The sequence below is a fragment of the Grampus griseus genome (genome assembly GCF_964374135.1).
Source record: "Grampus griseus genome assembly, chromosome: 10".
Lineage (NCBI taxonomy): Eukaryota > Metazoa > Chordata > Mammalia > Artiodactyla > Delphinidae > Grampus > Grampus griseus.
The window spans coordinates 30,778,798-30,801,750 of NC_139004.1; the positions used below are offsets into that span (position 1 = coordinate 30,778,798).

At 53.6% G+C, this 22,953-nt stretch overlaps 1 protein-coding gene across 1 annotated transcript; it reads right to left on the reverse strand.

The window, feature by feature from the left end:
* Positions 1–436: 436 nt before the first annotated feature.
* Positions 437–12,976, reverse strand: CAPN11 (calpain 11; the record flags this gene model as incomplete). The annotated part of the gene is made up of 20 exons (XM_082663573.1): positions 437–523; positions 648–706; positions 1,178–1,294; positions 1,392–1,470; positions 1,899–1,967; positions 2,246–2,310; positions 2,437–2,494; positions 2,580–2,648; positions 2,746–2,785; positions 3,078–3,300; positions 5,936–6,109; positions 6,258–6,418; positions 6,686–6,760; positions 7,005–7,090; positions 7,180–7,263; positions 8,860–9,028; positions 9,251–9,384; positions 10,404–10,522; positions 12,320–12,389; positions 12,749–12,976. The coding sequence occupies 20 exons, from the start codon at positions 12,974–12,976 to the stop codon at positions 497–499; spliced, it is 2,106 nt and encodes a 701-aa protein (XP_082519699.1). The 3' UTR covers positions 437–496.
* Between the last annotated feature and the right edge of the window lie 9,977 nt (positions 12,977–22,953).

Sequence of the window (22,953 nt, forward strand, 5' to 3'; positions counted from 1 at the left end):
TCACCCCAACTGAGAGCTCCTGGGTGTCCCCTCTTTGGTACTGAGGAAATGACTTACACCCCTGCCAGTCTTTTTCTGGCATAGAAACACAAGAGACACAGAAGCCAGTGGCATGTGTTGTTCATTATAATAATGCCCTTGAGTGGGGGGGGAGAAGGGAGGAGCCATGAAACAGGCCAGCGTTGAGTAGGGTAGGAAACGTGGACAGTCTCCCCAGCCGGGGACACCGCAGAAGTGTCACTTAATGTTTAGTGAAATGTACTCAGAGAGGGAGGGAGACTGTGGGGGAAAAACACTTTGCGCTGGGAGGGTGGGCCTGGAGGTCCTGCTGCTGGAATAAGCACGGCATCTCGGCCGTTCCATCAGCAGAGACCGCAGAGTTGAGCGCCACAAGGAGCACCCCGGCCCCCAGGCCAGAACCCGGCGGGGTGGTGGTGGGGCGGGGCGGGGCAGGGGGCGGGGCCGATGGCGGTAGGAAGCCAGGCTCCCGCAGTGACTAACCCCACATGGTTATCTGCAGCCACTGTGGGGCAAGAAGAACATCAGAGGATGGGTGAGGTGGTGGTGGGGCATGACGTCTGGGGAAAGGGAAGGGCCAGTGGAGCCGCGGGGGTGGGGGTGGGTGCCTGAGGATCCTTTCCATGTACCTGGTTCAGGTTCAAGCAAATCTGGCCAGTATTGTTAGGGTCCATGGTTAGAAAGTACCCTGTTTCAAGGAGGAGACAAGGGAGAAGGGTTGGGAGCTGAGTCAGTGGTCTGCAAGACCCCTTCCCGACTAGGGAGGATGTCAGAAAGGGTGTAAGAAGCCGTTCCTTCCCTCTTCCCAGCCAAACCCCCAGCCCAGCAGGGAATTAATGGTAAGGACTCCTACAGCCTTGCTCTGAACCAGGGCCTGTTCTGAGTGCTCTCCAAATACTATCTCATTTAATCTCCGCCTCCATTCTATGCAGGCTGTACTGTTATCTATATTTATAGGTAAGGCAACAGAGGCACAGAGAGATAAAGTGACTTGCTCAAGGCAACAGAGCCAGCAAGTGGTGGAGCTGGGATCTGAGCCCAGATCATCTGTGCCTGGTGGAGGGGAATGGTTCTGGAGCAGTGCTCTTCGTGTGGGTATGTGGGAGAAGGCCGGCGGTCCCCTGGCCCAGGGTGGGGAGTGGGCAGGTGCCTGACTCACTGAACATGGCCTTCAGCCTCAGGAAACAGCTGATGAAGCTGTCAAAATCCATGATCATTTCGTCATTTGCATACCTGGCCACCAACACCTGTGTCACCTTGTTATTCAGTTTGATGCCTGGGAGAGAGAGGAGTGTGGAGGGGGAGAGTCCAGCCCTCTGACCGCCGCTGCCTCCCCCGTCCCTGCCCCAAAGCCCTCTCCTGCCCCTGGCCACCTGCTTTCTCAATTGCCAAGCGCATCTCATAGGAGTTCAAGGTGCCTGAGTGGTCCTGGTCACACTCTCGGAAGATGTCCTGAAGCGACAAGACAGATGTGGTAGGGCCGTGTGCATGGCACGGTGGCTGAAGTGATGAAATGCTTCACGACTGCTACCCAAGACCCCGGGGGCCCCCTACGCTGGCCCACCCGCTGAGCTCCAGTATTCCTATCACCTGGTAACTGTGGGGTTACTTCCTGGCACCCTGCCCGGGGCTCTCTGCCTGTATCCTTTACGCTGGCTGATACCTGGACTGTGCTGGTTATTGAATATTTTGACTAGTTAATACGCCAACACATCAACGGCTCCATCCTGGGGTGTGTGTGTGTGTGTGTGTGTGTGTGTGTGTGTGTGTGTGTGTGTCTAGTCAGGGGCTCCTGTTCCAGCTCCATCCTTACTAGTCCTCTTCCCTCCGGAGGACCTCTCTTTCTTACCTCCATAAACTGCCCCCTCAATGCCCTTTACCGTCCATTTCTTGATTTTTCTCCACAGGATCTGGAACTCCTGAAGCCCCAGTTTGCCAGAGCCGTCTTTCTGGGAGGTAGTCAAGGATATAAGAGGAGGGTGGGGAGGGCATCCTGGGGGCTGGGAAGCAGAGGGACTCACCGAGGTAGGGCACAAGACCCAAGGGGCCTGTATGGTAACCATGGTAACAGCCGGAAGACCTGGCATCTTTTGTTACCCCAGCGCCTAATCCCCACCCGGAAGGAGGGCATGGCTGGTCAGAGATGGCCACCTTAGGGCCAGGCTCAGGGGTAGGGGGCTGGGGCAGGAGAGCACTGGACAGGACTGCCCACTGGACAGGAAGATACATCCAAGAGGTTGACCATACAGCGGCACACGTCCAGGCTGAAACCCTTGGTTTTGAGGTTTTTGACTGTGAGGGAGGGAAGGGGCAGGAAGAAGGGGAGGGATGAGCAGGGTGTGGTCGGGGTTTGGGGGGAGAGGTGGGGGGTGATTAAGGGTGGGGGGAAGGGTTGTGAGTGGGGGATGGAAGACTCACCTTCGGAGAACACCTTGTTGAGCAGCTTCTGTAGCTCATATATGCCCACCTCCTTGTCCTAGGAAGGGGGACCGTAAGCCCCGGCTCTGGCCCCTTCAGCCCCAAACCACCTCCTTTCAATCCCCCAGCCCTCTGCCTCTCACCTCTCCACCGGCCACTATGTGAAACAAACGTATGAAGTCCTGGTCTATGTCATTCTCAGAGATGTTCTCCTGGAGGGAAAGGAGTGGGAGAGGGACACAGTCCAGAAAGTTCTTTCACACCCCTACATGCCACCCCCAAATCCCAGCCCCCACAGCCTCCCCTCACCTCTTGGAGAAGCTCAGCGATGTTGGCTTCATCCAGTTCCCTGGGCAGAGGTGGATGAAGGTTCGGAGTGAGCAGGGGTCAGGGAGACAGGGATTCCAGTGGGATGGTCAGGGAGGTCGTGTCGTGTGTCTGCAGCAATACGGAATGGGCTCCGTGCGATCTGGCTTCTGATTCTGGCTCTGCTACTACCTGGGACTTCCCTGCCTCATGCCTAAGTTTCCCTGACTGTACAATAGGGACGGGGGCGGGGGGACCCAGCTGACTGTCCCCTGAGCTTGAATCTTACAGCTCTGGGGCAGGTGGCCTTGGAGCAGTGAGGTGGGGCCCCTCACCAGGACTCGCTGTGCTTCTCCGTGAAGACCCGGAGCAGGAAGTCAGCATCCTTGTGCGGCTCAAGGGTGGAGGGAATGATGATGTATTCCCCCGGAGGCAGCCGGAGGTGGCTGCTGACCTCCCGTGAGTTGGTGAAGATCTCTGAGAAGCCCAGGTCCTGATACTTCACGAAGAAGTCCTTTTTCAAGTGGACATCCTGGAGGTTCTGAAACTGTACGTGCCCTGGAGGTGGGTACAGGGCCCACAGGGGAGGGCAGGGAGGGAGGGACCCCCCACGGTGATGCCCGGCTGGGCAGGGCTAGGGAGGGCCTGGACCCTGCCCATCTGGCAGGTAACCCCAGTGTGGTCGTTTCCTTCCCTGACCCTCACTCAGGGCCCAAGGGGGCTGGAACCCTGACCCAGTGGGCCCCAGAACCCTTCGCCGAATTCCACCCCTTGCCCATCCACATGCCAGGAGCGGGGTGGCTGTCTGCCCAGGATCAAGCCCCACATCTTCTGTACCTCCTTTGGGACCTGGGAAGGGAAGAGAGAGGAGGGTCAGATCCCCAGGATGGTGAAGGGGCTCAGGCCTGTGGAAGCCAGGGGGTGCTAAGGGCACTGGGATGCTGGTGGTGGGGAGGGGCGTGGGCTCTAAGAGCTAAAAGTCCCAGCGTTAATAACACTTCCACTTTGAATCTAGAAAAATGGCACAGGTGGACCAGTATGCAAGGCAGAAATAGAGACACAGACGTACAGAACAAACGTATGGACACCAAGGGGGAAAAGGGGTGGTGGTGGGATGAATTGGGAGATTGGGATTGACATATATACACTAATATGTATAAAATAGATAACTAACGAGAACGTACTGTATAGCACAGGGAACTCCACTTCGCTGTACAGTAGAAACTAACACAACATTGTAAAACAACTACACCCCAATAAAAAAAAATAACCCTTCTGCTTTGGGTGGCAAAGTACGGTTTACACAAAGTTTTGCCAAGGGGAGATTTTTGCCACTGCAGGTTAAGGATGGGAACGAGAACCCCCCAGAGGTGAGATAACTTGCCCAATCTCACACTGCTGAACAGTTGAAGAGCTGGGATAAAAAACTAGGAGAGCATTTTCCATGGAGCGCTCACGTCTTGCAGGAAGTTAATAGGAGATTATTGAAACCGAGGAATGAGCACATAGAAGTTTGTAAAAAGGTGAGATAAACCAAGATAAATAGGTTGCTCTCCTCCAGGGATGACCAGAACCTTTAATATACTGATGGCCCCGTGGAGCTCTGGGTTGGGGTAGAGAATACAGCCTTTCCTGGCAGGGCTGTGTCTAACCTTGGAAATGGCTTCAGGTGTGTCTGTTAACCTGGGGGACTCACAGTCTAGGAGGAGGGCAAGGCTCGTGTCTGCTTCTGTTCACGATTGAACCTCTGGAGACTGACTGGGGCCTGGCATGCAGTAGGTGCTCCGTGAATATCACTGACTATGTAAATGAATGGACAAACGGGCACCGTTTGGGAAATGCTTGTCAGCGGTTTCTCTTGGCCGGAGTCCATGCTCCCATGTGGGGAGGCTTGGGGGCCGTGGAGAAATCTCCGAGTGTGTGGGAACTGGTGTGAGTTAGGACAAGTGACCTCACCTCTCTGGCTCCCAATCTCCTTCCTCTTCATTAAAGGCGTTACTATTCGAAAGGTCTTGGGAACAATGCCTGGCACAGAGGAAGTGCTCCCTAAGTGTTTTAGATTTTAAAAATCTGAAAAAGAAAACTGTCAGCCCTGCCTCAAAAGCGCAAAGCACCACTCCAGAAAGAGATAGGGCCGAGATGGGCAGCGAGGATTAAATTGGGAGATTGGGATTGACATATACACACTACTATATATAAAATAGATAACTAGGACTTCCCTGGTGGCACAGTGGTTAAGAATCCGCCTGCCAATGCAGGGGACAGGGGTTCGAGCCCTGGTCCAGGAAGATCCCCACACGCCATGGAGCAACTAAGCCTGTGTGCCACAACTACAGAGCCCACGCTCTAGACCCCGCAGGCCACAACTACTGAGCCCGCGTGCCACAACTACTGAAGCCCACGCGCCTAGAGCCAGTGCGGCACAAGAGAAGCCACCCAATGAGAAGCCCACACACCGCAACGAAGAGTAGCCCCCCACTTGCCGCAACTAGAGAAAGCCACACGCAGCAACGAAGACCCAACGCAGCCAAAAATACATAAATAAATAAACAAATTTTAAAAAAATTTAAAAAATAGATAATAAGGACCTACTGTATAGCACAGGGAAAACTACTTAATACTCTGCAATGACCTATACGGGAAAAGAATCTTAAAAAAAAAAAAAGTGGGGCTTCCCTGGTGGCGCAGTGGTTGAGAATCTGCCTGCCAATGCAGGGGACACGGGTTCGAGCCCTGGTCTGGGAAGATCCCACATGCCGCGGAGCAACTAGCCCCGTGAGCCACAATTACTGAGCCTGCGCATCTGGAGCCTGTGCTCCGCAACAGAGAAGCCGCGATAGTGAGAGGCCCGCGCACCGCGATGAAGAGTGGCCCCCACTTGCCGCAACTAGAGGAAGCCCTCACACAGAAACGAAGAGCCAACACAGCCATAAATTAATTAATTAATTACTTTTTTTAAAAAAAGGCAAAATTCCTTAAAAAAAACCCTGGATATATGTATAAGTACAACTGATAAACCTTGTAAATCAACTATATTCCAATTAAAAAAAAAAAGGAAAAAGGAAAGAGACAGGGGTGTGGAGGCAGTTGGAGGGTGTCCTGGTCCCGGGGCAGGTGGCGGGGTGGGGTGTGCAGTGGTCCCAGGGGTGAGGCCATGGGGAGAGCAAGAGTGGCTGGGGGACCAGCTGGGCACGCACGGAGTAGATGACAAAGCCGATGGTCTGCAGCTGGGCTCCCTGGGGCCGTGCCCGCCTCCAGTTCTTCTGCATCAGGGCCACCAGGCAGGTGCAGACGGCTTCGTCGTCCTCTGGGGCATCATCCTCCTCGGGGAGAGAGATCTTAAACTGTGGGTTGGTCCAGAATGTGTCTGTGGAGGAAGCAGGTCAGGATGGCCCTGCCCTTCCCAGGGTGGACGGGCTTCCCAGCCAAGTGCCCGCCTCCTCAATGGGGCCCAGGTGTGCGGTGAGTAAGTGGCCCAGCCCTTGCTCCCTGCTCCCCTGAGTCCCCTCGCCCACCAATGTAGCTCCGGCAGCCCCCTGCAGTGCTGCCCCTCCTCCAGCTGCCCTCGTAGAAGGTGGTGTGCCAACACCTCTTGTAGTCCCCACAAAGCGTGTCGGGTATCAGGTTGCAGATTTCCAGGAGGGTGAAGTTGTCCAGGAAATCTCCGTAGGACATCCTGTGGTGGAGGGGAGCGGCAGGAAGCCCGCGCGCCTAGAGCCCGTGCTCCACAACGAGAAGCCACCCAATGAGAAGCCCACGCACCGCAATGAAGAGTAGCCTCCCACTTGCCGCAACTAGATGGGCCAGAGCCCATCAGCACCACACCCACACCTGTAGGCGACCCCCAGAGCCTCCCCATCCAAGGCACAGGTGGGACAGTGGCAGGAGAGATGAAGGGACTGGGTATGGGGACAGAAGGTGGTCCTTCTCAAGCGGCGCTGACCAGAACTCTCCGTCCTCCTTCCTGTGCAGCAGCTGCCTCTGGACGTCTGGGGCCACGTCTTCCCACTCCTTGGCACTGGAGCAGAGACAGGCAGTGGAGGGGTAGGGGGTCGGGAGGCACCTCGGTCCTCCCCCAGGGATGCCCTTACCCCTGAATGTCTGCCTACTGGGGGTCCTGGTTAGATGGAGAATCTAGAGGGGAAGGGCTCACACTGGGCGCAGGTGACCGGATGCCAGTCGGTCCCTCTGTGGCATGGCCTTGCTCGTGGGTCTGCTCTGTGCTCTGCCCCTCCCCCCAGAGGGCTGGTCTGGGCACCTACTTGTCACTCCAGGCTCCATTCCACTCAATCCGGCCCCAGGGATTCCGGACCCGAATCAGTGTTTCCATCCTGCCGCGGTACAGGACCTGGGTGGGTTGTGGGCAAAGGTTAGGAGCGTAGGGTCACAGAAGTCCTCCTCCTGTCCCTCTGGGTGGGGTGTAGTGGTCAGACTCACATCCTGAAGGCCGGTCACTGAGTAAGCATGTCCTTTCACCAGCATCCTTTCCGTCAATGACTCCAAGTCACTTTGGCTGTTGATCTACGCAGAACAGAGAGGAAGGAAAGGAACTCAAGGCCTGGTCAGAGGGATGGGGGCACCTGAAGTGAGGTGACAACTCTCTGGGTTCATTTTTGTTTTTTAATTAAACTTTGTATTTTCCAATGATTGTAGACTCACACGCAGGTTTCTTTGTTTTTTGTTTTTGTTTTTTTTAGTTGTGGCATGGGGAATCTTTTAGTTGCAGCAGGCAGGATCTAGTTCCCTGACCAGGGGTTGAGCCCGGGCCCCTGCATTGGGAGCCCGGAGTCTTACCCACTGGACCACCAGGGAGCTCCCTCACATGCAGTTTTAAGAAATAATACAGAGAGATACGTGCACCCCATATCCAGTATCCCCCAGTGGTAACATCTTGCAAAACTATAGCACAATATCATGTTTTTTCTTTTTTGGCCGTGTCACGCAGCATGCAGGATCTTAGATTCCCAATGAGGGATCGAACCCTTGCCCCCTGCAGTGGAAGCGCAGAGTCCTAACCACTGGAGTGCCAGGGAATTCCCTATAGCACAATATCAAAACCAGGATGAAGATGTTGACACAGTTCGTCAGTCTTATACAGATGCCTCCACTTTTACTCGTACTCATTTATGTATGTTTTATGCATTGTTATAATATGTGTCATATCTTATCATATGATATGGTACATATCATATCATATGATACACATGTATCGTATGATACATATCATATGTATCATATCATTTCTGTATCCACCACCATCATCACAATATAGAACATTTCCATCACCAGTAGCATCCCTGGTGTTGCCCTTTTATAAGCAACATCCACCTCTTATGACCCTCTTCCCTGACCTCTGACAACTCCTAATCTGTTCTCCATTTAAAAAAATTTTGTCATTTCAGGACTGTCATATAAATGGAATCATACAGTATGGAATCTTTCGGGATTGGCTTTTTCCATGCAGCATAATTTCCTTGAGATTCATCCAAGCTGTTTTGTGTGTCAATAGTTCATCTCTTCTTATTGCTGAGTAGTATCCCCTGGTATGTACGCACCTGTCCAACTATTCACCCTCTGAAAGACATCTAGGTTGTTTCCAGGTTCTGGTTATTATGAATAGAGCTGCTTTGAACACGTGGGTACAGGCTTTTGTGTGGACATAAGTCTTCATTTCTCTGGGATAAATGCCCAAGAATACAATTGCTGGGTCTTACAGTAGCACTCTGGGTTCATTTATTTATTTGAACAAATATGTGTTGGGTATCTATTGCATGCCAAGTACCATCTTAAGTCCCAGGACCCAGCAGTGAATGAGACAAATAAAGTCACTGTCTTCATGGAATATGAAAACTGTCTGGAGAAGATTTGTTGTGAATATACACGTCGATAAGTAAGACAGTTTCTGATCATGATAAATGTTGGGGAGAAAATCAAAACAAAGTAGAGAGGAAATGGGGGGCAGGAGCGGCTAATTTAGAAGGCTAGCCTGAGGAAGGGCCATTTGAACTAAAAGATGAATGAGAAGGAGCTAGTTATGCAGGTATTTGGAGAAAGAACTTTCTAGGTGAAAGCAACAGCAGGTGCAAAGGCCCTGAAGCAGGACCAAGCACGGCTTACTTCGATGGAGCACCCCATGAGGGATGATCGCTCTATGGCCTTTCTAAGCATCCTCAGCAGGTTCGGAGGGGGCTTCCGGAGTTGGAAGCTCTGGGTCACGCCCCCCGTGAAGTCCTCAAAGCCCTCCACCGTGTTGCCCCCTGACAGGGCTTCATAGGATCCGTTCAGCCTGTGGGCACAGAGAGGGCACCGTCTGGGCTCTGGGATGCAGTTGTGAGCTTGGACGTCAGAGGGTGAGGTGAGGGAAGGGAGGGATGCCCTGCCGTCCCCCTGCCTCTTCCCCTGATTCCAGTTGCTCCCCTACCCCCCCCCCCCCCCCCCCCCCCCCCGTCACTGCCGACTGTCAGAGCAAGCTTGGAGGCCAGGCAAATCGCCAGGCTGGGGCACTCACTTGGCGTACGCCTTCTCCAGCAGGGCACTCCAGAACTCGGTGCGCTCGGCTGAATGCACGAACACAAGCTTGCCATTCTTTGTGGGCAGCCGGTCATCCACCACCACGTCCATCCACTGCCCAAACTGCCAAATCTGCGGGCGGCAAGGTGGGTCTCAGCGGGGCGTGGGGCATCTGTATGCCCCAGGCCCCCTTCCGAGCTCAGACACACATACATGCGCGCACGCGCGCGCGCGCGCACATCCCCCCTCCCTTCTTGCATGAAGACTCTGTTACACGAGCGCCTCCTGGTGTCAGGTTCAGTGACACACCAGTAACAGAGGGCCCCCCACCCCTCCGCTGCCGCCGCCGCCGCCAAAGAAAGGCAGTGAAAGGCCTGAACCTCCCCCAGCCTCACCTCCAGGTTCTGCCGTGGCCTCCAGAGGGACCCACCCACCTTTTGACCTTGGCTGGACTTTTAGGACTTCTGAGGTCTTAAAAACTCTTGTGACTTTCAGAAATATTTTTATGACATGAGGAATTTGTCCACATGTTGAATAATTTGAAGAGCAGATTACAAAAATTACATGACAGAAACTCCCAATGTCATATGCGCACATGCACATACACACACGTATACGTGCATATACATATGTGAGTGTATCTACCGAGAGAAAGAGACAGAGAGAGAGAGAAGCAGGAGGAAGAGGAGGAGGAGAATGAATCACAAACTGATAACAACTATTTGGGGGCTTTAAAAAATTAGCTTAGGGCTTCCCTGGTGGCGCAGTGGTTGAGAGTCTGCCTGCCGATGCAGGGGACACGGGTTTGTGCCCCGGTCCGGAAAAATCACACATGCCGCAGAGCGGCTGGGCCCATGAGCCATGGCCGCTGAGCCTGCGCGTCCGGAGCCTGTGCTCTGCAACGGGAGAGGCCACAACGGTGAGAGGCCCGCGCACCGCCAAAAAAAAAAAAAAAATTAGCTTACACAATTTCTTTAGTGAGAGGATATTTCTCTGATAATTAGAGAAAAATCCACCCTAATAAATGTTGTTTTTTTCAAAAAGGAAAGAAAAAAGGTAAACTTCAAAGCATGTATTAATTCTTTCTCTCTCTCTCACACACACACACCCCTCATAAACAAATCAACTCTGGCTTTCAAATCGCCCTTCACCTGAAAATGGAAGATACCAGCATAGTTTTTCTTGAAGCTCTGCCCCCTGGGCACCACGCGGTACAGCAGTTCGGGGTACACCGTAAGGGAGCCGATGGCAGCAAGCAGCCAGCAGTCCCCTGGAAAGACAGAAGGGCGCCCCGTTTGAGCACTCCCATGTGTGTGGGTCCCAGAGTCCAAGCCCCAGAAGATCAGGAGCTGCTCTGTGGCCCCCTCCCCGATGCCCTCCCACTGCAGAAGGGCCAGCTCTGGGGGTGAGTTCTCCACCTTTCCTATGAGGCGAGAGACTCACAAATCAGAGCCAGACGTTTTTGTTCTGGAATGTGGGGAGAAGGTGTTTTTGGCCTTGGTCTTACTCCTCCCTCTGGGACCTGCCATCTTTGGGGGACAGCCAATCGTCTCCTGTCCCTTGAACAAGGCCGATCCCCTTCCCCATGGCCCCCCACTTCTACCCCATGATTACAGTGGTGTGGTGATCAGCCCCGTAATACTAGAGACCCGAGGGGCTCAGTCTGTACCCTCACTGGGACAGAGGGGCAGGATTCTTGGGCTGAGGTCATCTGTTGCCATCTCTCCTGGGGAATCTCAGACCATGGGTGGGGCTTGGGGCAGGGTGGTGCCCTGAGGGGGTACATGGGCCAGGCTGCGGCTGAGGGCACTGGCAAAGATTCTGTGATTACCAAGGCCTTCTGGCTGCCTGAGGGACACTTGGAGGGGGGTAGAAGGGGGGAGAGGAATGTTAAGGACACTCTCGTCACCATCGTGGAAAGGACACCTAGGGAGAAGCAATTTTTCCTCCGGTAACCCTGGGCCCTCCAGCTCAGTGAGCCCCAGTGGCAGCTGTGGGACCTGCTGTCTCCTTGGCCTCTGCCCTACCCACACCCTGCCCTCTTCTCTGCCACAAATGGGACACAATTCAGCCCAGAGGAAGCCCACCCTGGCCTTCTTCCTTAAGATGCAATGAGGGGTTTGGAGGAAACCGGGGAATAAGACCAGGCTTAGGGAGGAAGCTCTCTCTGGGGGCTGTCCGTGGGAGCCTGCGGGAGAGTGGCCGCTCCTTTACCTGATACCCCAGACTTGAGGAAGTCGTGTCACTTGCAGTGGTTAGCGGAAGCCTAATTCCCCTCTCCTTGACCTTAGGCCGGATTGCGAGCTTGCTTTTTTTTTTTTGCGGTATGTGGGCCTCTCACCGTTGTGGCCTCTCCCGTTGTGGAGCACAGGCTCCGGACGCGCAGGCTCAGCGGCCATGGCTCAACGGGCCCAGCCGCTCCGCAGCATGTGGGATCTTCCCAGACCGGGGCACGAACCCGTGTCCCCTGCATCAGCAGGCGGACTCTCAACCACTGCACCACCAGGGAAGCCCACGAGCTTGCTTTTAACAGCAGAACATGGGGAAGTTACCGCCTGCTTCTCCTGAGACCAGGTGGTGAAGGCATTCGGGCTTCCTCCTTGTTCTCTCTCTCAGGCCGCTCACTCAGTGGGAGGCCAGCTACCATGTGTGGACACTTAAGCGTCCTACGGAGAAGCTCACGTGGCAAGGACCTGGGGCCACCTGCCACGTGAGTGCACCATCTTGGAAGGGAATCCTTCAGCTCCTGTGGCACCTCATGAGAAACCCTGAGCCAGACCAACCAGGCTATGCTGCTTCCTAATTCCTGCCCCGGAGAAACTGTGAGATGATAGATGTTGGTTGTTGCTTTCAGTCACTGACTCTTGGAGCAACTGATAACTAATACAGCACCCTGCTTACTCCCAGACCCAGATGGCAGCAGGTAGGGGTGGAATCCGGATTAGGGGAGGAAAAGGGACACAGAAGAGCTGTCTGAACCCAGGGCTCCCAGTCCCCCAGCCTCAGGAGACACCCTGGCACTCTCCCAATTCACCCCCTGCCCCCAGCTTTCCTGCCCCCCACTCACCGAGCACCCCCTGGCAGATGTCAGTCGGGCTGACCCCATTCACAATGAATTGAGGATTGCTTGTGATTTGCTGCAATGAAGGAATAAAAGTTTCAGAGAGCCCAGGACACCCCCTTCCCAAGCTCTCTCCCACTTCCCTGGGGAATGCTGCTGTCTCTTGGAGTTCTAGGGGAAACATGGATGGGGGCGCGGCAGGGGGAACTTGGCCTAATTGTAGGCTGGGATGGCAAAGGTCAGTGAGTGACCTTCCCAGGGGTTTTCTGAGAGGTTTTACTTAAGCCTGTCCCAAACCGTCCCCTGCCTTGATGGAAATGGAGTCTAGTACAGAGCCAAGATAGGGCGGTGGGGGATTGGAGATTATCCAAGTGACTGGGACGTCACTACTACCCCCACCCCCCATGAGTCCATGCCTCCCTTCCCAGTGCCCACACGGGGCCGCTGCCAGCTGATGTTCTGCACGTGTTTGGAGTTGGGGCCCAGTTCCTTGAAGCCCAGTGAGCTGGGTTCAGCAGGGAAAAAGGGGTCCTTGAACAGCTGCCCCTTCCGTAGGCAGAGTGCTCGCAGCTCCTCAAAGCTCTGGTTGTTGTAGTTCTGGGCGTTGTGGTGCTGGCCCATGCCCTTGGCCTTGAGTCGGTTCTGGCTTATGTGAGCCGCCATCCCCTTGTTGGTGAAAACGGTCTCCGCTGAATAATAAAAAGACAAATAACCTAATCAAAAAATGGACAAAGGATCTGAATAGGTGTTTTTCTGAAGATACACAAGTGACCAATAATCACATGAAAAACGGCTCCACATCCTTCGTCAACAGACAAATGTAAATCCAGGTCACAATGAGATACTACTTCACATCCACTAGGACGGCTCTAATCCAAAAGACTGGTAACAACAAGTGCTGGCGAGGGTGTGGAGAAATTGGAGCCCTCGGGCACTGCTGCTGGGGATGTAAAAGGGCGCAGCCACTTTGGAAAACAGTCTGGCAGTCCCTAAGTTACACACAGAATTGCCATGTGATCCAGCAATTTCACCTCTAGGTATATATACTCAAGAGAAGTGAAAATATATGTCCATACAAAAAATTCTGCACAGGGCTTCCCTGGTGGCGCAGTGGTTGAGAGTCTGCCTGCTGATGCAGGGGACACAGGTTCGTGCCCCGGTCCAGGAAGATCCCACGTGCCGTGGAGCGGCTGAGCCTGCACGTCCGGAGCCTGTGCTCCTCAACGGGAGAGGCCACGACAGTGAGAGTCCCGCGTACAGCAAAAAAAAAAAAAATTCTGCACAAATGTTTATAGCAGCAGCAACACTCGCAATAGCCGAAAAGTGGAGAAAACCCCAAATGCCCATCAGCTGATGAATGGACAAGCAAAATGAGGAATACACGTACAGCGGAATATTACTCACCAATAAAAAGAAATGAAGTACTGAGACATGTTACGACATGGATGAACCTTGAAAACATTATGCTAAGTGAAGACAGCAGTCACAAAGGATCACATATTGTATGATTTCGATTATGTAAAATGCCCCAAACAGGCCAATCTATATAGAGACAGGAAGTATAATCATGGTTGCCTAGCGCTTAGAGGGTGGGGGATTGGAAGTTGATAGCTAAAGGGTACGGGGTTTCTTCTGCGGGAGAATGAAAAGGTTCTAAAGTCGATTGTGGTGATGGTTGCACAACTCCGTGAATGTACTGAAAACCACTGATTGTGCACTTTAAATGGGTGAATTGTATGGTATGTGAGTCATAGCTCAATAAAGCTGTTTAAAAAAATGACCTCCAGACCATGCAAACAGACACTGCCTTTTGGGGAGAGTGGAAATAATGGAGTGCAGCGGGCAGGAGGGCAGAGGGGAAGGGGCTGCTCGCGGGGGAGGGTCCAGTTAGGGAATGGCCCAGTGGGTGGGGTGGCTGGGTCTCTGAGAGGAACAGTCAGGCTGGCTGACAGGTCCTGAGTCAGCTGGCAGCTGGGGACCCAGGATCCCTCCTCCCCCAGAGGGACTGCAACCTCTTACACCCTTCCTGAGTATGCCTGCCCACACCTGTCAGCCCTCTGTGGGACTGACTCCCCACTGCCACCAGCAGGGGACCCAGGAGGAGAGCGTGGAGGAGGGGCGAGAAGAGCGGAGGTCCACTCTGAATCTCCAGTCCTACCCCACCCAGGCACCCGGGGCCTGCGTCCCCCCATCTCCCCACATTCTCAGCTGCCTCTGGAATAAGGAAGTGCTTGGGGGAAGGGAGGAAGGATGTGGTCTAAGTTAAACAGAGCCCAGTTGGGGCCGGGGTGTGGGAGGAATCCAGAGTGAGGAAAAGAAGGGGGGCAGCTGCACAGGGGGGAGCAGGGGGTCTCAGTTACGCTTCCTCCCTCGAGCGGACAGGCGAGAAGTGTTAGAACAGCAGAGATAACAGTCCTGGGCGCCTGCTCTGTGCAGGGCCCTGAGAGAGGGCCACGCGGTGCCCACGGTGACCGGAACAGAAAGCCTGAGCTCGGAGGTCGGTAGTGGGTCGAAGGTCACAGAGTGAGGGCTGGGGTGGACTAATCCTGACCGCAGACCCCAGATCGGGCTTGTGACCTTCACCCTACGCTGCCCTGGAAGGAGGTGCCTCTCCACCATGGGAAGGCCTGGGGACCCAGAGCCATCTCCCCATCCTAGTCAACTAAGGAGGTCACGGGCCATGTGTAGCTCAGCTTATCTGATACCCCCTTACCCTTCCCATTACCCAAGCAAGCAAACCCATTCTCCCGTCCCTCACCAGTATCTCCTGGGACTTCTCTGGGTCCAGGAATGGCTCCCGTTCCCTCCACTTATTAGCCTGACAAACCCACACAGGTTGCCACGCACCAGCCCAGCGCCTTGGAGCACAGGCTGCCTTTGTTCTTCAGCTGCATTGACTGTTCCTGCCTTGGTGCCTCTGCTTGGAATCATTCCTCATCCCACACACACATCTGTCCACTGGGAAAGTCCTGGCTCAATGCCACCGGCTCGGCGAAGCCTCCCCTGACGCCTGTGCAGAGTCGGGGCTGCCCTGGTGTCCAACACTCTCCTTTATTATGACACCCATCCCTGCCTGGCCTGTCTGTCCCCCCCCACCACCGAGGTGATGAGATCTCAAGGGTGGAGGTGGGGTCCCCTGTCCACTGCTGGGTTCCCTCAGTCTTACACTGCACCTGACCCAGCAGGGGCTCAGAAACGCTTTCAGGGGATGAATGAGTGACTGTCTGCTTTGCAGACAGTAGTAATTTTTCATCTATGTTTGCAAATCTATGTTTTCTCTCTCCTGCCCCGCTCCCCAACTCCCTGTTCCACTCTAGCTCCACATGTATTTTGTTTACTGGTTGCCTCCCTCATAGAATGAATGCTCACGCAGGCAGGGATTTTGGTCTGTTTTGTTTGTTGCTGTATTCCTGCTGCTGTATTGTGTACATAGTAGGTGATCAATAAATATTTTGGGGCTTCCCTGGTGGCGCAGTGGTTGAGAGTCCGCCTGCTGATGCAGGGGACACGGGTTCGTGCCCCGGTCCGGGAGGATCCCACATGCCGCGGAGCGGCTGGGCCTGTGAGCCATGGCCGCTGAGCCTGTGCATCCAGAGCCTGTGCTCCGCAACAGGAGAGGCCACAACAGTGAGAGGCCCGCGTACCGCAAAAAAAAAAAAAAATATTTTGAAGGATGTTCTTGGCAGCTTCCGTAGGGAGGAGGTCGGTGTATCTCAGTTTCTCCCACAGGAAGAGGGTCCAATAACAATCTGTGAAAGGAATGGGTGGGCGTGTGGTTCATCCCTGGGACACCCCCATCCATTAGGGGGAGCCCCCCAGCAGGTGCCCAGTAAATGGTGAGACCTGCAGACTCCAGTCCAGCACTGTCCACAGGCCATGCTTGGGCTGGGGACCAAAAAGGGCCCAGCTCAGCCCAGGAAAGCCAGAGTGTTGGTGCAGGGAATGACAAAGGTCTTGGCTACAGCAGAGAGGTCTCTCTGGGGTCCCTTGGGGTCCCTGAGGCCTGGAGGCTTCTGGCCCCCACTAAGAAAATTTCATTGGCTGTAAGGATTAGGGTGAGTTTGCTGAAGAAAAACTTGGAATCCTGTCCTTTGCTTCTTCCATAAAGCCTGTGGCTCGTGATGAGAAGATAGTAGGAATCCTCCCTCAGTTATGAAAGTAACTAGCACTTACACAGCATTTGTAAAAGTAATAGTAATTAACAGAGTTTGAGGACTCAGCGCGTGCCTGCATGGCTCTAAACACTTTATGTGCATTAACTCATTGAATCCTCACAACAGCCCTGTTAGTTAGGTTTATTATTATCGTCTCCCTGCTTCAGAGGGAGAAACTGAGGCACACAGGCTGAACTTCCTCAAGGCTGCACACCTGGCTGGCAGCAGAGTCAGGGTCACACCTGGGCAGGCTGGTCCATGCTCTCACCCATTACCCTTACTGCCTTTCAGGGAGGGAGCCTCGGTGGAGGGGCAGAGGCTGTGCTGGAGAGAAGGACAAATGGTCAGCAGGTCTGGGGCCAGCCCTTCTTCCATCTTACTACAGCCTCTAGGTGGCCTTTCTTAAGCTCCTTCCCTGGGCTGGGAGGAGAGGTTGAGGATGGTGTTGGAAAAGGGGTCAGGAGGTAGCTTATTTCTCTTTAGCAGGGCTAGTGCCCTGGGCTGCACCAAGCCAGAGTGGGTAGCTGTGTGACCTTGGGCAAGTTGCTTAACATCTCTGAGCCTCGGTTTCCTCATTTGCATGAAGAGGTTGCTATATCCTATCTTGAAGTATGTATCAGGATTAAATAATGCAACATACATGAAAAAGACAGGTGTTCCATAGGTGCTCAGACAATGTTAGTTGTCTTCTCCCTGCTGATCTGGCTAGTCAACTAGTTAGTATTTACTGAGCTCCTAGCAGGATCACATAGCCCCCTGCATACCCCTCTGTCACAGGACTTAATGAGCATAAGGACAGGGTCCTGAGAGGAAGGACAAAGAACATCCCTAAGAGAGAAGAGAATCCAGAATTTGTTTTGTTTCACTGCTGGGTCCTCACCCCATGTTGCCAGCCGACCCAGGGCCCGCCCAGAGAAGGTAAGTCAGCGGTTCTCACCAAGGGGTGGGGGGTGATCGCATCCCCAGGGAACACTTGGCGATGTCTGGAGACATTTTTCATTGTCCTAACAGGGGACTGGGGTGTGGGAGCTACTGGCATCCAGTGGGTAGAGGCCGGGAAGCTGCTAAACATCCCACAGTGCACAGGACAGACCTTACAACAAAGAATTATCCTGCCCCCAAATGTCAAGAGTGTGGAGGGTGAGAAACCTGGACTAAGTGAATGGCCCAAGACCCCGCATGGTGGAGGGAACCCTCCGTGCCCTTCCACCATGGGGCTGCCCTCTGCCCGGCTGCCCCCAGGAGTGAACATGCCGAGCTCTCCAGGGGTTCTGGAAGGACCACAGAAGGTGCTGGTGTCTAAGAAAATTGGAGAACATCTGAGGGCAGACCAAGGCAGGCGATGAGGGTTAAATGTCACCTCCCTCACGTTCCGGGAGCCGTCCGTCCCCGGACCATCACCCAGCTGAGGAGTGATTGCTCACTGTGCTGACTCCAAACCTGCCTAAGGTCCTGCATCCGTCGGCCGGGTCTGCGCTTCTGACTCAGTGGCTGGCAGGGAGGACTCACACACACACACACACACACACACACACACACTTCACCACAGTTATCTCCCAGAATGTCTCAGGGCCAGGGGCATGGGCAAGCTGAGACAGACAGACAGACAAGGCTGGCTGTGGGAAGGACAGGCAGGTCGCTAGAGCAATATGTGAAAACAAGGCGCGAATGTATAGGACGATTTTTGGACGAGACAGGGCGTGCCTTGTCTTCCCCCATCAGACTGGGGACCTGTAGATTTAGGGACAGCTTGATTTCCAGAGCAGAGAGCGAACAAAGATGTTGTCTAGACTGGGCTTGGGGCCTCCCCTTCGGCCTGCACTTCCCAAGAAGCCTGGAGGCTGGGCCTAGGGTGCCCCTTATTTCTCTAACAGCCACGGCCATGGCCACGGGGGCTTCCTTCACACAAGCCTGTTTCCCAGGGGGCTGTGACAGTGCGGTGGCTGGTCCCTCTCCTCTCCCCGACTCCAAACTCTCAGGGGTGACGAGGTTGGGCTCCTGCAGGTCTGACCATCCGTGGCCCTTTCTTTCCCAAACCAGCTGAGGAAGAGGCCTAGCGCCTGCGCCTCAGGAGCACCCAGTCTGATGGAGGAGTCACCCTCAAGGGGACACAGCCCCTTCCCTGGGGGGAGGTCCTAGTCTGCCAGGGACAGGAGTGGGACAAAGCCCATCAACGCCTACCTGGGGAGTGCAGCATGCTGGTGGCTCGCATGGTGCTTGACAGTTGAAGGTTCTGGGGGGAGGGGCCGGAGGACTCCCACCCCCACCCAGAACTCTCCAACTGCAGTGGGATTCCTAGGTCAGTGGCACCTTTTTTTTGTTTTTGGTTTTTTTTTTGCGGTACCCGGGCCTCTCACTGTTGTGGCCTCTCCCGTTGCGAAGCACAGGCTCCGGACGCGCAGATTCAGCGGCCGTGGCTCACGGGCCCAGCTGCTCCGCGGCATGTGGGATCTTCCCAGACCGGGGACTCTCAACCGCTGCGCCACCAGGGAAGCCCCAGTGGCACGTTTTTGTTTTTGAATTTATTTATTATTTTGGCTGCGTTGGGTCTTTGTTGCTGTACGTGAGCTTTTCTCTAGTTGTGGCGAGCAGGGGCTACGCTTCATTGTGGTGCGCGGGCTTCTCACTGCAGTGGCTTCTCTTGTTGCGGAGCATGGGCTCTAGGCGTGCGGGCTTCAGTAGTTGTGGCTCGCGGGCTCTAGGGCGCAGGCTCAGTAGTTGTGGCGCACGGGCTTCGCTGCTCCGCCACACATGGGATCTTCCCGGACCAGGGCTCGAACCTGTGTCCCCTGCATTGGCAGGCGGATTCTTAACCACTGTGCCACCAGGAAAGTCCAGTGGCACGTTTTTAACAGCTGCCTCCTTCCCACCTGTCCTCCCACAAGCTGGTGCTGTCGCTAAGCTGGCCCCTTCCATCTGCCTGGTCCTCACCCACCAGTCCAAGGGCCATCTCCCTGTGGGGACAGGAGACCCAGCATCCGCACTCTGGAGGTCACCACGAGGCTGGCTGTCCTCACCGTATCATCCCGTCAGGATAAGACTAAGACCCTCTTCTTCCGCCCAGGGTTGCCAGGAAGGGGCTGTCTCTGACACCCCAACCAGACCTCTTTATCTTGAGAGCCTCCTCGTTTCCAGAAGCCACTGATATGGCATTCTTCCTGTGCATCTCTGTGTCTTCACATGGCCTTCTCTGTGTCTGTCTCCTATTCTTATAAAGACACCAGTTGTATTGGATTAGGGACCCACCCTTTTCCAGCATGACCCTATCTTTTTAAAAAATTTTAATTTATTTTTTATACAGCAGGTTCTTATTAGTTATCCATTTTATACATATTAGTGTATATATGTCAATCCCAATCGCCCAATTCATCACACACACACACACACACACACACACACACACACCAATGGCTTTCCCCGCTTGGTGTCCATATGTTTGTTCTCTATATCTGTGTCTCAATTTCTGCCCTGCAAACCGGTTCATCTGTACCATTTTTCTAGGTTCCACATATATGCGTTAATATACGATATTTGTTTTTCTCTTTCTGACTTACGGCGCTCTGTATGACAGTCTCTAGATCCATCCATGTCTCTACAAATGACCCAATTTTGTTCCTTTTTATGACTAATATTTCATTGTATATATGTACATCTTCTTTATCCATTCGTCTGTCGAGGGGCATTTCAGTTGCTTCCATGACCTGGCTATTGTAAATAGTGCTGCAATGAACATTGGGGTGCATGTATCTTTTTGAATTATGGTTTCTCTGGGTATATGCCCAGTGGTGGGATCAGCATGACCCTATCTTATTAGTTCTGCAATGACCCTATTTCCAAACGAAGGCACATGCTGAGGTATTGGGGATTAGGATTGCAACAAATCTTTTTGGGGGATGCAATTCAACCCACAACATTCTTCTTGGCATGGTTAGGCCACTGGCATGCCTCAGAGCAGGTGATGGGGGTGTTTCTGGCTTAACTCCATGACCCTGGGGGAAGGTGTCTGGTACCACACCAGTCATTTTGGCCTAATTGTGGGCCCTTGAGTCATCAGTCTCCATGTCAACTTTCTCAGCTGAACACTAAAATGTTTGAATGAGGCAAGGTGTCCTGCCTTTAAGCTCCCATAACATCCTAAGATTTTTTTCACCCTGTCCTAGCTCCACTGTGTACAGGTTGCGTTACCTGGGGCAAGAGACATCTCGGCCATGGGCCTCACGCTTCTCATCTATGAATTTGCAATAGGGCACCTCTGAGGACTCAATTACAGGCCCATCTCATTGTACTGTGCTTCGAAGACATTGCATTTTTTACAAATTGAAGGTTTGTGGCAACTCTGTGTCAATCAAGCAAGCCTACCGGGGCCATATTTCCAACAGCATTTGCTCACCTTGTGTCTTTGGGTCACATTTTAGTATTTAGAACTTACCACCAGCAAAAACATTACAACTTGCTGAAGTCTCAGATGATGGCTAGCATATTTTGCAATAAAGTATTTTTAAATTAAGGTATGTACACTTTTTGAGACATAATGCTATTGCACATGAATAGACTACAGTGTAAACGTAACTTTTATGTGCGCTGGGAACCCCCAAAATTCGTCTGACTTGCTTTATTGCGATATTTGCTTTATTGTGGTGGGCCTGGAACAGAACCCCCAGTATCTCTGCGGCCTGCCTGTAGTTCACTCATAGAAAGTGCTAAGAACAGTGCTGGCCCTGGCGAGCACTCCCATCTCTGTCTGGCTTGTCGTGCCCTCAGCTGTGGGTGCCCAGGAGGCAGCCTTGCTCCTCACTGTGACTGTGTCACCGGCGCACAGTAGGTCCTCAGGATGGTTTGATGGAGGGATCAAGGGTGAGGCTGCTGTTTGTGGCCTCCGGGGACTGCTGTGTGTGCTCCCTGCTGGAAACTCAGCCAATTTCTGCCCATCCACCGGCTGGCTCTCTGCTCCCCTGCCCTTGGCTCCATCCCTTGGCTGGATGACAACTCCAGCCCTGGGACTTCGGGATGCCTGCCCCCTGGGGTCCACATTTCCCAAGACTGGGGATCTGACACACAGGACATCCGGGTGATTTTTATCAGGCTTTTCTGTTTGCTGTCCCCACTGTTGGCCGTTTCTTGCCGACCGTCTGCAGGCCTTTGGGGTACCTGCTTCTTCCTCCTTCTCCGCCTCCTCTGAGTCTCCCCTCCCTTCTGGGAGTTCTTTGACTCTCTTTCTTGTTTTCTGCAGTGGGCGGTGGGTGGCAGGTGGGCAGGAGGATGCTCCAGGGCCTTAGGGGGTCACCTGGTCATGCTCCCTGAGTTTACTGATACGGAAACAGGTCCAGAGAGGAGAGGTGTCTCCCCTGGGGATGCACAGCAAGTGGGCGGCAGAACCAGGACTGGAGTCCAGGTCGTCTGGCTCCTGTTATACACGCTGTATACTCTGTGGGCCTCTGGAGGGTGGGCTACAATGGTCACAGGAAATTTCTTAGAAAGTGAATTTGAGTTGGATGTTAGAGGATGGATCAGACTTGAGGGTCTGGAGACCCTCCCTTTCCAGTCTCCCTCCCTCTCCAGTCTCCCTCAGGAGAACCTCTCCGAGATCCCTCCCAGGCTGGTATCCTTGGGCAAACCCCATACCCTCCCTGAGCCTGTGTCCTCACTCATATAAAGAGGAAAACCACACCTGCTTTGTAGGTACTATTAATGAGCATAGTATTAATTACAGTTGACGTTTATGGGGTGTTTACCATGTGCTGGGCACTGGGCCAAGTGAGCACTAGACATATATTATCTCATGTAACTCTCACAACAAACCCACGCCTGACATCACAGACAGCTCTGAGGAGTAAATGCTTTAAAAAGCATAGAAGTCACTTAGTGTAATTCCAGGCACATAATAACCACTCAATAAATTGCATCAACAATGACAACAAATAATAATGACAGTGTTTGGTCGACGACTGTGGCCCTATTTTCTTGCCTCTCCCCCTCCAGAGCAGCTGCCTCTCTGGAAGCAGCTGTCCTGGGATCGTCCCCCTCCAGGAAGCCTTCCGGGACCAGTGTGGAACTTGTGGCTCTGCACAGCCTTTCTCCCCTGAATCTCTGTTCCATTTGTGTGGATCTCAGCAATTCAGAGTGTGCGCCCATGTCCCTGTTCCTCATTCTGAGTGGTCCCACAATTTCCTCAGGGCAGGGGGTAGAGGCAGAGGTGACAGGGACGTAGGGGGAGGGTGGTGGAGAGGCTGGCATTGTGAATATAGCAGGCCCCTCTTGCTACTCTCTCCTCTCCCTGATGGAGAAACTGAGGCTCCACACAAGAAGTCTCTTGCCCAGGTCACATGGGGATGCTGACCTCATAGGTCCTCCAGACCAACAGAAGGGTGGTCGGATGCCAGCCATGTGTCCAGGGCAGCAGCGCAAATCAGACACCTGCCTTGGAGTTTTTCTTTCCATTTTTATTTTAAAGGAAAAAAAAAAACAACAACAGTGCAAAACCCCATT